The sequence below is a fragment of the Nipponia nippon genome, unplaced genomic scaffold (genome assembly GCF_047370975.1).
Source record: "Nipponia nippon isolate SJK-2023a ecotype South Korea unplaced genomic scaffold, ASM4737097v1 scaffold_28, whole genome shotgun sequence".
Lineage (NCBI taxonomy): Eukaryota > Metazoa > Chordata > Aves > Pelecaniformes > Threskiornithidae > Nipponia > Nipponia nippon.
Window position 1 is genome coordinate 6,765,468 of NW_028262345.1, and position 14,298 is coordinate 6,779,765.

General features: G+C 50.2%; 1 protein-coding gene across 1 annotated transcript; it reads right to left on the minus strand.

Moving 5' to 3' along the window:
• Nucleotides 1-14: 14 nt before the first annotated feature.
• On the minus strand, nt 15-13,975 carry ZW10 (zw10 kinetochore protein). Its single transcript, XM_087763549.1, has 16 exons — nt 13,829-13,975; nt 13,449-13,583; nt 12,538-12,639; nt 12,271-12,348; nt 11,987-12,146; nt 10,880-11,029; nt 10,006-10,197; nt 9,181-9,344; nt 8,226-8,408; nt 7,505-7,743; nt 6,424-6,495; nt 5,533-5,702; nt 4,764-4,894; nt 4,138-4,269; nt 2,893-3,095; nt 15-1,883 (listed from the first exon to the last, which is right to left on the minus strand). The coding sequence occupies exons 1-16, from the start codon at nt 13,943-13,945 to the stop codon at nt 1,763-1,765; spliced, it is 2,349 nt and encodes a 782-aa protein (XP_087619675.1). The 5' UTR covers nt 13,946-13,975; the 3' UTR covers nt 15-1,762.
• Nucleotides 13,976-14,298: the final 323 nt, after the last annotated feature.

Below are 14,298 nucleotides of genomic sequence, written 5' to 3' on the forward strand. Positions count from 1 at the left end.
CACTAGAAAACATGCTCGGTATAAATAGTTTATTAAAGAAAATAGCAAATTACATTTGTGTGAACAATCCACGTGGGAGAAAGGGTGTTTTTCAAAATACGTGGTTTTTTGGATTGCGATGCGTAGAGGGGCAGGGGCTCCCATGAGGTGGAAGCGTCACGGGAACACTCGCAGCCTTCAGATAAATTACTTGGAGGGGAAGATAAGAAAACGCTAGTGTTTTAACTGGCAGGCAGATTTTGCTTCAGTGTCTCCCTTGCTGTGCCGGGCTCAGCCTAGCTGCCAGCTTGGCTGCCTTTGCCCCCTCCCTCCGCCAGCTGAAGCCCGAAGCAGGAGGGTCTCCTCACCGCCTGCCCCCCCGCAGGCGGAATGGCCGCTCAGCTCTGCAGCGACGGAGGGGCAACGGGGAAGCCAGCTGCGACTCGGGCCCGGCACGGACGCTTGCAAATGTGAACGCAGGTCAGACAGAAGTGCGAATGAAAAGGATGCAACAGCAGCTGACAGATTAAACCGTTAAGCTCTGGGATGGAAACTTTTGTAAGCACTAGGTGGTAGGAAATGCTTTGTTCCACGTGCGCAGCAACTGGCACGTCTTGGCCTCGGCTACGTTTTAATGAACGCTCTTGGTGAATTTTCCAATTAAAAGAAGCGTACGTTTCTCAAAGTCTCAAACGGAGCCCTTTGTAATTTAAATGATAATGCTACGAGTGCACACGTCGTTCCCTTTTTATACGCATTTACATTTCTCGCTATTCTTAAAGGACAGAAAACTTACTACCAGAAAGACAACAGATGCCAGACCTACCTAGTTCACACACAACACAAAGGTAAAGGAAGGAGCTGAACCCTAACCTTCTCCAGGTGGTCAAGTGAGACTGAGAAATTCTAAGTCAGTTTTAAGATATTCTCAAAAGCCAGGAGGAGTTCTGCCACACGGGCAAAACCCCGTGACTCGATAAGCAGTTCACTCGGGAGAGGATCTCCTCTCCCCCCCGCCCCCCCAAATTTTCACTCTCAAGGTCTGCTCTTCAGGGAAACCCGGGGTGGGAAAGAGCAAAGTTTGGCACTTCAGCGTCCTTAGAAGGATATCAAAAGCTATCAAAGTCTGCGGGTTTCACGTGTAATTTGCAGGGACAGAAGAGGTAAGACACAAAGGGGCTCCGCGCCCCCGACGTAAAACTGCATAGATAAGATTCGCTATTGAGAAATCAAAATCCCTCTACAAGACCCTTAAGCAAGCAAGCTCGAGTTGGCATCATACAGCACCTTGCAGGAGAGGCCCATCTGCGGGCAGCGCCTGTTCTCACAGAGAGATGCTGGACACAGGACTGGATTGACTTCCCTACGCTGGGCCTAACAGGAAGATGAAATGCTAGAGAATGGAAACTAGCAAACATCGCAGAAAGCATCTCCTCTTCGCCAGAAAGCCTGGATCTGGGCAGAACGCCTCTGGGGAGGTGGCAGGAGATTGACTTTCCAAGGCCAAACTCGGTCTGCCTGGCAGACGGAGCGCAGGCAGTTAGTGTCCACGTGTCACCCACCTTGATTTCCTGGTCCCAGGCTCAGCCATCCTCTTTGCCCCGCAAACATTGAGCTAGGAAACGTTTCTTCTCCCTCAGTCAAGCCCCCAGGAAGCACTTACCTAACGCTAAGCTTTTTTATACCGGTACAAATAAGAAGGGTCAAATCCAACAAAGCATTTGAAAGACTCGGTTTGCTCTTGCTTCGTCAGAAGATGCAACGCGTAGGAGTAAACACGGAGTTACTTAATTTTGGCCAGTGCCGCTGCTCTCCTTTCTGTGTTCTGGAACAAGGCTCGGATCAGACTCTTCACTTCAGCTGCGGAGAATTCAGCTGCGAGAGGCCCCTTCCCATCCGCCCACCTACGCGGGAGAGAAAGACCTTTGTTTAACCAAACTGCGCAGAAATGTCACGTTAAAACAAGCCTTCCGAGCACTCGTTACAGTAGTGAGTTCGAAGGCAAAACGAATCCGGTTAGCAGCCTGTTAGCTCTGAGCAACTCGAGTCCAGGACTGTTTACCCAGGTATAGGAAGCAACAGGCCGTGAGGCGATTTCTGCACTCGTTACGAACCGTACCTTTCCCTTCTCTGAAATAAGCCTAGAGCCCGTCTGCGAAATTCCCACTCGCCTCCCAAACAACATTAAAAAAAAGTGGTTTATGCCCAGGTGGAAGTAGAGCTGGGAACCTTTGGTGTCTAACAGGGTTCCAACAGCAGCAGCGAGCAAGGCACAGAAAAGGAAGTGCCTTCCCTCCGTGCTTTCTCCGTGGCTTTTCAGTTTAGCCTGCTGAGGAGAGCATGTTTTCTTGCCATTCGGACGTACGCGTGAGGCAGCTGTGAACGGGGAACGTCTAGCTTCTGACAAGTCACGCTAACTAAAGCGACGGAAGTAATTACGCAAATCCTCGCGCGTAATTCGGATGAATCCCCCTTGCAAGTTCAAAGCAGCAAGAAACGGCATCTAGCGAGCAGAGGCCGATCACGGGGAAGGGCTGCAGCAGAAAGGCACAGCTAACACCAAAAGCAGTAGGCGAAACGCCAGGCTGCTCGCCGTGAAACGCTTCTGAACTTAGAGAAGCCAAGGGGGATGGACGATCGCGCTGCGGCTGGCTCTCCCACGGCACCTGGGTTTTTACCAGCGCCTCTTCCTTTGCAGGAGGCAGCTGACGGTACGAGCAAGCTTGACGTGAACTATAAGCACGCAGCCAAGAAACTGCCCCGGGTGCAGTTGTCTGATCCTTCTCAACGGTGATCGCCTTTCATCCGAACAGAGTCCGCTGAGCGCGGCGCCCTGCTGATGTCAGACCGCTTCCCAGCTCCCTGTTACCGGGGTGAAGAGCTAACCGCAAAGGAAGAAAAGACGACACCTACTGATCGACTATTTCTTGGAGGTTGGCTTGCAAGATGATCATCAGCTCTTTGAACATCATCCATTTCTGCACGTAGACTGGGACTTCCTCTTGGTATTTCTTATTTCTGTCATCTTCAGGTAGCGGGGTGAAAACCTGGGGTCCTTCCTCCACCATAGTCCTGCAGAGGGAGTACAACCTATCTGCGTCTTCGGCAGAGATATCCTAGAATTGAACACATGTTACCAAGGGAGCGGTTAGACGCGCTTTTGGAGCGCCAAGCAGTAAGCGAAATGAAAAAAAGGGTGGCTGTGTGCGTGAAGGCGAAAGCAGCGGTTTAGAGCGCGTTTAATGTTCTTAAGCTGATAGAACTTATTTCACGAATAGCTATTTCGGCAAGCTCTCAGCAATCGCTCGGAGCAGCGGTTGTGCTTCTAAACGGTCTCTCAGTGCAACAGCAAGCATGTCGCTGTGAAGCAGAGGTGTCATGACGAAGGCCTGAACAGTTCACACGGGAACCGCTCAGGCGTTGCCAGCCCAACGATGAAAGCCAAGCTTTTTGGCAGGCGCAGCCTGAGCGAGCGTCCCGTAAGCCAGGTGTTGCGGGAAAAGAGGACTTAGTGGCCCAATGCGCAGCGGGAAGGCTCTTTGGATGTAGATTACAACTAGAACAGAGGCGCTAACGTACTTCTATCGTTTGCTGTGAAAACATATTTTAACTAAGAAACGTAATAGGATAGTTGCACTTGACGTGAGGTAACCTGACAATCACTTAAACAGAGTACTGGGAGTCAAGTAGAGATTTAAGTGGATGAGAATTTCGGTTTGAAATGCCACAGGTATTTCGGCATCTGGTGCCTAGATAGGACGGAGAGGTTCGTTAGCGACGCACAGACTGAAAATGTATCGGAATAGGTGGAGTTTGCGACAACAGTTAACTCCTGCGCCCTGAACAAAAAGAGAGATCGGTTCTTAGAAATGTATATAGTGGGAATGACACACCTAAATCCGAACTAAGACGAAATCACAGCGGCTTCCCTGACTCTCCCCTTGACCACAGTCATGGAATCGCTGTAAGAGCATATGTGGTCTCAACTGGCTGTGAGTTATGGGTAGCTGGAGCGTTCCTCATAGACAGGACCACAATATAATTTCTGTGAAAGACAACTGCTCCCCTGAAACCCAGTCTTGGGAAGAACTTCTAGGGGTCACAAATGCTAGCTGTTCGCGCCAGCCTATGCCTGGCACGTGCATCTCGTGCAGTTACCTCGAGGGCAGCAATCCTAGCGACGATCTCCGAGAGAGCTGTGTTCAGTAAAGTCCCCATAGCCTTGCAGTACACGTTCACCGGAAGGACATCTTGCCAGACTTTTCCCAGTCTTTTCAACTGATGCAGTACCTGGAAGACAGCCGCTGCGCGTCATCTACACGTTATCAAACAGAACGTTAAGAGAGGCGCCAACGATAAGGTGGCTACATACGGTCAGAAACCAATCTGAAAGAAGCAAAAGGCAATGAAGCATCCTGCTGTCGCACAGAGCAGACGTTCCCGGGAAAAAATGCAACGTTTTCAGTTTGCATTAAGGCTCCTCAAAAGTGTGACGGATCTTTTCCTTGAACAATAAAAACATTACAAAGGTACTGCAAACAAAAGTTCAGGATTAAGAAGCTTTTCATTTCGACTTGGAGCAAGAGGAACAGAATTCAGTATGCTGCAATTTGACAAAAAGACACAGCCCAGGGGAAAAAAAATCAGGCCAGAAAACCGTTGTTTTGAAAAGTTCCACCCTGCTGAAACACTGCACAGTTCTCAGGACCGAGATTACACACTGTACCTTCCCGAGGATGACGTCTACAGACAACGGGATATTTGGCTTGGATCGCCTTGCTTACCTGCCTTATCGCTTTGTTTGCGGCACAGTAATTTTCCTCATCGTCCATATTAGAAAAATTCCTGGCGCTTGACAGCCTCTCCAGGATTTCTCCTTTCTGCACTCGCATCTGGGCCAGAAAACACTCCATCCCTTTAGGAGCAAAAACAAGCAGAGAGAAGCAATTAAGCAATTACTACATTTGCTCTGCCAATTTAGAGACTGTAAGTACTGAATACGGAACTTGCTCTAATGTTTTTTTTTTTAAGGGAGTTTCCAGTCTCTAAACAGCCTCACGGAGCAAATTTAACCAGGCCCAGTCACGTATTCGGTAAGCTCTTGCGCAGCTTGCGTTGCTGCAACCCTTTTGAAAAAGAGCCGAGTAGCAAATGAACTACGGATGCCAGGCTCCTCTTGGGCTCGTACAGACTGATCTCAGAATTTGTTTCCATAGAATAAGCTAAAGAAAATATCAGAGGACTGAGCAGCAGATCCCAAATTATCTGAGTGCCACCACATCTTGCTGGATAATGAGCTCTTCTTGGAAGTACGTTCCAAGACAAGAAGAGCTGGATTTCAAAGTCAAGCCCTAAACAGCCACGCTTAGAGTCGTAATGCTCCGTCAGCCTTCCCAGCCTAGAAAATGTCCGTGCTGCTTGTCCAAAACTCTTCGATAACAATCCGCTGCTTGAGTCAGTAGCCACACTTGCATTAAATCATTCGGCAACAAGTGCCAGGATTAACGACCATGTCGTTCATCAATATATTTCAATACCGAAAGGTAAAATTACCAAGTCTCCTAAAACCAGGTACCAGATCTACAAAAGTAGCTGCTCCATCGCACAGGATGTTGGTCAGGCGGTATCGGAACTGGTGTCCCAGGGTCAGCAAGTGGTGGGCAATGTACATGCAGTTGTTGTGGTGAATGGCTGCCAGCTGGGGTAATTTCTGAAGGTTCTCCCTGTCCCAGGAAGGAGGAAGAGAAAAGGAAGAAATGCATTTATTTGGATCTGGCTCCGGTAAAAAAATTGTCACGCCTCCCCTAGAGAAACTCACAGTCTGTCTCAGACCGAACTAACCGTGGGCAATGCCTGACAAAGGCTTCTGTCGGAATAAAAGCATTTAACCTCCCGTCACGTCCACACAAGAACTTGCAGGAAAGGAGTTTCATGGCTACTGAAACGGCACTTCGGGGGTCGAACCATGTGTTATATCCACATTGTTTGTAGCAACAGGCTTTCAGACAGGAAGACGCTTTTTTATAGCAAAGTTACGGCGAGGAAAAGAGCGAGAAATCCTTTTCAGTAACACGCCAGCGTTCTCTGACAGAATTTTGTATACTCTCAATCTTCATTGCTGCTCTTTTTTACAGGAAAAACATCAAGGAAAATCTCCGCATCAGACTTGGGGTCAAAGCGACGTGGCTGGATGCAAACACAACTGTCACAAGAACTGCAACTACCTCCTTGGTGATAAGGCTGCCAACTCAGAAACCCTCAAGCACCTACTTTGCAGCAGGTACAATTTCATAATAGATTAAGAGCGCTAACTTTTTGCTGTTGGAGGAAGTCTTTAGTAATCTCTGGCTGTGGTGGACAAACCGGGGACACGGGGGGCTGTTCCAATAGCATTGTTCTCTCCCCAAAACAGGCCCTAAGTAACATGCACGCGCACACACTTACTTGTGGTATGTTGGTACTACATCATAGAACAGCTGGAATATGTTCCGTACAGAGTAGAAGAGCTGTATACAGCTGCAAGGAAAACGAGGTTCATGTTAGTTTGTCAGTGGAATTAACGTCTTGTTCGCAAGCGAACCTCAGCCTTCTCCAAAACAAGGTTTTATTAGTAGCGAAGCACTAGCAGCGAAGCACCGGCACAAAGAGCAGATTGTCAGGATCAATTGCAGCGATGTCAACAAAGGCAACATTCTGGAAAATTCACAAAGGCGCTGATGACCTTCCAAGTTCAGTGTGGAAAAGACGAGCTTCAGACCACATGTCAGAAGGGAGATATATGAAACCGCAGGAACAAAGGGGACAGTGTCCCTTCCCCACCAGGCGTGCGTAAAGAGCCAGCCCTCTCTCTGCCGTGGTACACTGAAAGGCATTCAGTACCCAGGCAACTCTCCTTCTTCAGGCTTGTGGTCTCCAGTTTTTAAAGCAGGCTGCATGCGGTTCCTCAAAACGCTTAACTGTTTTCTCTCAAAAGCCCTGCCAGATGCAGAGCTGGAGTTCTTTGCTTTCACCCAGCACAAAGCAAGCAAGAACTCCTCTCAGAACGGGTGCCATCACTTATCATTTCGTTTGAAAAAAAGAGATGTTTGTGATTTTTCTAAACAACTGACAGCTAACGTAGGATAAAACGTTGAAGTGAACACTGCAGTAGTGTTTCTCCCAACTCAAAGACTAAAGCCATGAACCGCGTTGTGCGTGCTAGGGAGTTTACTGTCTTTTCGCTGCTTTAATAGCTAAAATACAATAAAGCGTGCCCGAATGTTCCCGAAAACGTAAGTCTGAAAGGCTGCTTAACCCGAGTATTGCAGGGAACGCAGTCTGCAGCTGTTCTGCCGTACCAGCCTACTGCACGAACCCAGGGCTGCAACCTCCAGCCACAACAGAGAGTAACTTCAACGACTGATTCTAATTTTTAAGTATCTTCTCTTCTTTTAAAGTTCTCTTAATCTATTAAGAGACGCTTGGCATTCCCAAAGCAAATAAGTATCCGACGCCCAAGAGTCACCCACGGATATATAACGCCTACCACTGATCGGTGCTGGCTGTAGCCTCCAACAGTGTCTGATAAGCCAGCTCCATCAGTTTCTCCACCGATGAACTGATGCGGCATGTGGGCAGAGAAAACGTGTACTGGCTCAGTTTGGTCTCGTTCTCCAAATTCACCATGTCCTTATGCAGAAGTTTGGAAGTTTTTTGCGTTTTTAAGTGATCTCCTGCCCCAGGATCAGGAAGCCTTGGTAGGGCTACGCAGGAATCGGGTGTGATCTAAGGGAAAACAAGAGAGGCATAACGTAATTTAGAGCCCACAGAAAGGAGACTGCGCAGGACTACAAAACCCTGAACGACAGAGGTTTAAGACCCGAGATAAAGAGAAGGCTGCAGAAGTCCCCCAAGACTGCTGGAAGTCTCCTGGCTCATGAACGACGCAGCAGACCACGAAACAGTCTCTGTGGTGTTGCATGCCTAGAAGCAACTCTGTAAGTCATTCTCTACTTTTTCTTATGCCGCTAGCCAGAAAAGCCTATGAAAGCAAACTTCACGTACTTTAAGAAACATCTTGTTAGTGAAATAACCCTCTTGAGCACTACTTAAAAAAGGTTTTGAAACTGTTGTTTGCCAAGATCCCCAAATAGTCAAGAGTATTCAGTGCTCCACAAAAGAAAGGACTCCGACTGCTCTAATGAGTCGTCTTCAACAGCGAAGCTACTTTTCCACATACAAAACCAGCGTATTGCATCACCAGTCACCTGTACGGTGTTGTGTATTTCCGAGGTCATCAGGTTTCTGGCTGCCACGATCACGTCCTGGCACTTCTTGTTAGCAAAGTGGGAATTGACATTCCGGGCATATTTCAGTAAATCAGTCGTGTCTCCTTTCAAAAACTGCATGTTCTTCAAGGCTTTTTCGAATTCCTCTGTGGATTTAATCACCTGAGAAGAGCAGACACACGTTCTATGTTAGTGTACGTTCCTAAACCAAAGAAGAAAATTAGAGTTGGGTATAAACTCTTCTACTCGGCTGGAAGCGAAGGATGAAACTAGGTTTTAGGGGGCACTAACCATCCAACAGCTTTTCAGCAATCTTTTGGAAAAAGCTGGCTCAGCTGGGGGCCACGCTCGCACAATAACTCAGTGTTTGAACTGCAGGTTTGTCCCCCTGACTGCGCTGCCAACCTGATCAGAAAACCAGAGGAGCGAGGTGATCAACTTCATTACGCTGGACTACCTGGGGCAAAGGGACTGGGAGGCTTATCCTACGACTGCTTCTGTTTGAAACAGCCCCCTCTCCAGGAAAAGGAGCTCTTGGCATCCTTCGCTAGCAGCAAGTTCTGGTTTATGTACGTAGTTTTAAAAAAAAATAGCGGCCTATGCAAGAAACCCCTGCGATCGTTAACAACAAATACAAACTGAGCAATCAGTCCTCGGGAAGCCAGCTGGGCAAGCAGCACTGCCATCATCTTCAGCCTCTCACGGAGGCTCAGACAAGTGCCTTACATCGCACACCCTGGAAGTCTCCAGGTCTTAGCTAAGCATGGCTGAGTCCCACAGATCAGAGCCCTCGCACGCTTGACGTGACAGGAAACGCAAGCCACAGCTTCACTGAGAGAAATACACAATTCGCGATGAGCAAAACACAGCTTTTTGTTCTAGCTGGCCATCTGGCATTTCCACCACACGGACCTGACAGATTTTTGAGACCTACCTCTATATACTGCTCTAGCTTGCTGCTATTGGTTGGGATTGAATTCACCAGACAGTTCTGAATGAGGCAGTCCGATAACTCTTCCCATATCATATCGCCTAGCAGTCCTGCGAGCGTAACTCCGCGCTCCTTTTTATCTTCCACAGGCTGCTCAAGAGGCACATCTGAATTCAAGGGAACAGAAATGAATTTTGATACACCTGCTGCCCGGACCAGACCCTTCACCGTCCTTCCTGTCAGAACAGCATCTATCACATGCTCCACAATCTCACAACGGAGGGATTCTTCTTATCCAGGCCACGTGCTGGGCCTGTGGAATCGCCCACCCGACCAAAAGGCAACGGAATTTATGTGTAAACTGAGCCCGCTTTCCCAGCATGTTTCTTTCATGAAATAGCATTTCATGCTATTGTAGCAATATAACGGCAAAGCCCAGGCCGGTTTCTAGCCGATGGAAGATCCTGCATGGGACCAGCCTGAGCGAGGGAACTCCCTGGATTGCGTCGTGACTTCCACCTTTTAGACCTGTGACTGGTTCATAAGAAAAAACATTTGCCAAAAAATGAATTCCTTGATCCCTTTGAGCCAAAATACTTTCCTCCTTCGCTTTCCCAGCTCTGTGAATGCTGGGTCACCGCTAAGTCCAGTTTGACAAGGCGCCAAGCTATCCAAGAGCACAGCATAGCAAGTTAACATTAAAAGCTGCTTAGGCCTTCTGCATAATTCAACGCTGCTTAACAAACAGATATTCTAGAAAGCATCTGCTCCAATGACATGAACGAGCTATTGATCTCAGTCTAATTCCAAAAGGGAGAAACTACCTACTCAGCAGATATTGGTGGAGAACTTCAAAAATAAGCTTGATCTTCTCAAAAACCTCCATAGGAGAGGAATGATCCAAGTTAGGCTCCTCGGACTTAAAACGCAGGATGAACGCATCTGACTGTTCCTCTGTGAATGGCTGAAGAGACGGGTATGAAATCAGCGGCTTGAGAATGTATTTCAGCAACAACTGGCCTGAGAAATGAAAAGAAGACGTTTTCCAACAGCAGGAGGCAGGCGGTTTGCTCCAGTGAGGCCCGACTGTGATTATTTTGGATGCAGACATGAGGAGGAAGAAACACTCTCTTGATTAGCTGTGTCGGGGAACCGCTCATGAGGTGTAAACCGCGGGGTCTGGTTTCACTAAAGGCCGTTTTACTCACGTAAAACACGTCTGGAGGCCTGACAAAGAGCAGCACGTTTGACGCAAAGTGAAAAACAACTTAAACAGCTAGAAGCATGAAATCCTGTCCTGGAGGACGTGAAGCACGAAAGCCTGCCATACCTCCTGAGAATGCTGAAGCCCAGAGGCTGCCTGAAACCAGAAGTCCTGCTACTGGTAGATGAGGAGGCTATAACTGGAAAAACTCTTTAAGCATCAGTCCATGAAACCACATAGCCGCAGATCAGAACAGTATACTAAACAGACAGAAAAGGATAAGTAATTCTGGATAAATAAAGGATAAATAACTTCCTACCGATAAGAACCAGAGCATTCACCTCGCGCTCAGTGGGAAACGCAAGCCCAGAGAGAAAGAAGTCTTCCAGTGGACTGCTGAAGTGAACTGGATCTCAACATCCATCTTAAAACAAGCCCGAACTGGTATCCGCTCGGCCTACTGTAGCTACGTATATCTGGATCCACGGTCTGTCTTACCAAAAATCTTAAGCTTGCTGTGCAGTTCTCCTAGGACAGCAAACGCCTGCAGCACAGAAGCGACAGGCGGGCCAGCAACGTCCTCCTCTTTTGAAGGCACTGTGCGCAAGTGCAGTTCGGAATGCATCGCTGACTCCAGGCTGCTGCTTTCTAAAGGAAAAGAAGAACCATCTCTCTGTCAGAGGGTGCTCTGAGATACAGCAGATCTGAGAAGCTACTGCATTCCTCAGGGGGCAGCTAAAGCGATATTCTACCTCTCCCCACCTCCACAACACACAGTTCCTGTAAAAGAGCGTCAGAAGCGGGTACTGAGTTCCTTGTCTTACGGTGCAGGACAACGGAATGAGAATCAGTCCCCTACAACGATGCAGAATTCTCCTTTCAGTCGCTTTGCAACTGAATGACGTTTAGTGACAATTGCTTTCCTTCCCCTCCTCTCCCCATTTCAAGTCAAATCCCAAGGAAGAGGTTTTTTTCTTTTCCAAAGGAAAAGTTTATGTTTCAATGAAGACAGCAACTCGAGCAGTTCTTGCAGTTAGCTGCCCGCAACAAAAGCGGCAACCTGAAAACCTGCCAGAGGAGGTGCAAGCATCCTTAAAACCAGCCTGGTGGGGAAACGCGTTCAGGCTGAACAAAATCTCAGAAAACCCTTCCAGCTACTAGGCCGAACCAGGTATTCAATAATAAGCAACCCGAAATTTTGGCCCAGCTGATCTCCTCAGGAGCTTCGCAAGAGAGCAGCCCTTTTCTGATATTTCACAAGACTAAAAGTGTACCCGGAGGCTGGCAACTCTTTTGATCTCTGCTTCAACGTTTTCGAAGAAATACCACAGATGAGGCAGACGAACCTTCGAAACTCTGTTTAAAATCTACTGACTGCACCAGATTGCTTGTGGTAGCACCTAAATGCTGCAGGAGCGGAGCGATATCCAAAGAACGCTGCCACTCATCGCTCCCATTCATTAGGTTACGCAAACGGCAGAAAGAGCTCCTTAAACCAACCCCAGTTCAACAGTATTACTGTATTTCCTATCTCGTAGGAGCCTGAAACCAGGCATTTCAAACAGCGAAGCAAAAAACAGGGAAACGGACCAGAATTGTGAGTACCTTTTGCAGGAGGAAGCTTCCACACAGCCAACTTCTGCCATTCTTCCCCTAGATGATAGAGCATGTTCTGGGTCTGCACCGTGAGCTCCGTGCCTAGCGCTTTCAGGATCTTCAGCTCAAAGCCCTTGCGGGATTCCAGCGCTTTCAGGCTGCCTCGTGCCTGGTGGTAAAGATCAAACACAAACCATGGGTCGCTGTTGCCCCTGCTACCGAAAAGCACCTCGTGAAATTTACTGGAAGCGTATATGAACAATATTGTCGTACGCTTAAGAAGTCACGGTTACCTTTTCCAGTTGTTGAGCTGCTGCAACATACTTCTTTTCCAGCAGTGCAGTATTGTACTCTTTAATAGCTGTATCAAACTGCAACGACCAAACGGATTCATGCGTCACTGTATATCTGCTACTAGACTACAATTTGGTAAACAGCACAGCTAGAGACAGCGGAGCCATAGACAGTCATTCAAAAGAGAAGCCCCGAATAACGCCCCAGGCTGAGCACCAGAGAGGATGACTACTGCTTCATCATTTTAAGCCGCCCCCTCTTCTCACCTCCTGCAGCTTTTTCAGAACGCTCAGAACCAGCGTGTCTCGCTCCAGCTGCTGCTTCAGCTCAGTAAATTCAGCAACAGCAACATTTAGATCTCGCTGAACCTAAAACAACAAACTTTTCAGTCCGTTTGCAGCAAGCGAAACTTATCAGACACAGGGATAACAATATGAGATTTTACGTATTTCTGTTCCTAGAACAATTTGTTGAGGAGGAAAAAGGCTCCATCCATTTTACTCCTTGCCAGGAAGATCCTTATAAGCAACTGGAAACACAGGCTGGTTTCTCTTTTAATACATTACAGGTTTTTTAAAAGGGCACTGTAAGGAAATTTAGTCTCAAAAGGACTTCAGCCTTCCTTTAACGCAGCCATTTAAAACGCAACAACGCCTGAACTAAGCCAAAAGTTAATTCTCCATTAACCCGGCTACAGAACCCCAGCTGCTGGAAAATCAATCAAAGCAGCAAAAAGCGGGTCTGCACTCCGGCCTGCGGGAGCTGCTCACATTCTCCTCAAAGGCTTCGGTGAACGTGGATAGCTATGATTTCGGTCCCCGTGCTGCCCGAAATCAGTGCGGGACCAACGCTCAGCCAGCCCGTTACTGGGTCGCGCCTTGCCACACTATACGAGGCCGATCCTTCTCTCCTTTCCGAAGGAGCGGTGTGAGGGGCTTTTCCAGCTCTACACCAGAGAGCAAACCGTGCCCGATCCCTTAATGACAGTTCTGTACTTACACCCCCGACGCCACGCGCGCCCCTGCGGCGGGTGTCGCCTGCGGGCGTTTTTTGGGGGTGATATCATCCAGGCTTCCCAGGCAGGAGCCCTCCCTCCGCCCCCCCGCAAGGGGCCCGGGGGGGGGCCCTGCAGCTCCGGGCTGAGACCGGCTGCCACCGGCCCGAGCCCCGCCGTCACCTCGCTCTCAATGCCCGCTCTCAGCAGGTCGATGTTGCTGGACAGCCCCTCCACCTGCGCCACCAGCTCCTCGGCGCTCCGCAGGCTGGGCAGGAACTCGCGGTACTTCTTGTTGATCATGTTGCAGACTTCTCCCTGCGGCGGAGGGACGCCATCAGCCGGGCCCGCCCGGCCGCCCGCCCCTCCGCAGCGGCGAGGGACCCTGCCGGGGCCCGGGGCAGCCCCCAGCGAGGAACGGCCGGGGAGCAGCGCCGGGACAGGCGCTCCGGCGGAGGGGCCCCGCCGCGGCCGCGGCCTCGGCCCCGCCGCCCCCCCGCCTCCCCCCCCCCAAGCTCCGCTTGTGCCCCGCAGCCTCCCCCCCCCCCCGTTCCCGGCCCTGCCTTCAGCTCCTCCACGCGTCGGGAGAGCCGCCCGATGCGGGTGCCCAAGTCCTCCTTGTCGAGGCGGCCCGAGTGCGCCAGCACGGCCGCCACCAGCGAGCCCGCCGGCGCCGCCATGGCCCCGCTCCCGCCCGCCGCCGCGCAGCATCACGGGACGGCGGCGGCGCGGACGCCGGGACGGCGGCCGGCGTGGGACAGAATTGCTCGGGGCGTCTCCGCTGCTGCGGGGGGACCCGGGGCTCCTCCGTGGGGCTCCTCCGTGGGGCTCCTCCGGGGCTGCGGGGGGCTCCGGGGCTGGGGGTCCGCGGCTGCGGGGACGCCCGTGGCTGCTGGGGGTCCCCAGCTGCTGGGGGGCTCCATGGCTGCTGGGGCATTTATGGCTGCTAGGGGCTCCCCGGCTGCTGGGGGTCCCCGGCTGCTGGGGGGCTCCATGGCTGCGGGGGGACCCGTGATTGGGGGGGGGGGCACAT

Coding starts and splice junctions, on each gene's coding strand:
- ZW10 (XM_087763549.1), bottom strand. CDS start 13,945: ATGGCGGCGCCGGCGGGCTCGCTGGTGGCGGCCGTGCTGGCGCACTCG. Junction 12,147..12,270: donor CAGCTCAACAACTGGAAAAG/GTAACCGTGACT, acceptor CTTTACCACCAG/GCACGAGGCAGCCTGAAAGC. Junction 3,096..4,137: donor CTAGGATTGCTGCCCTCGAG/GTAACTGCACGA, acceptor GTTCAATTCTAG/GATATCTCTGCCGAAGACGC.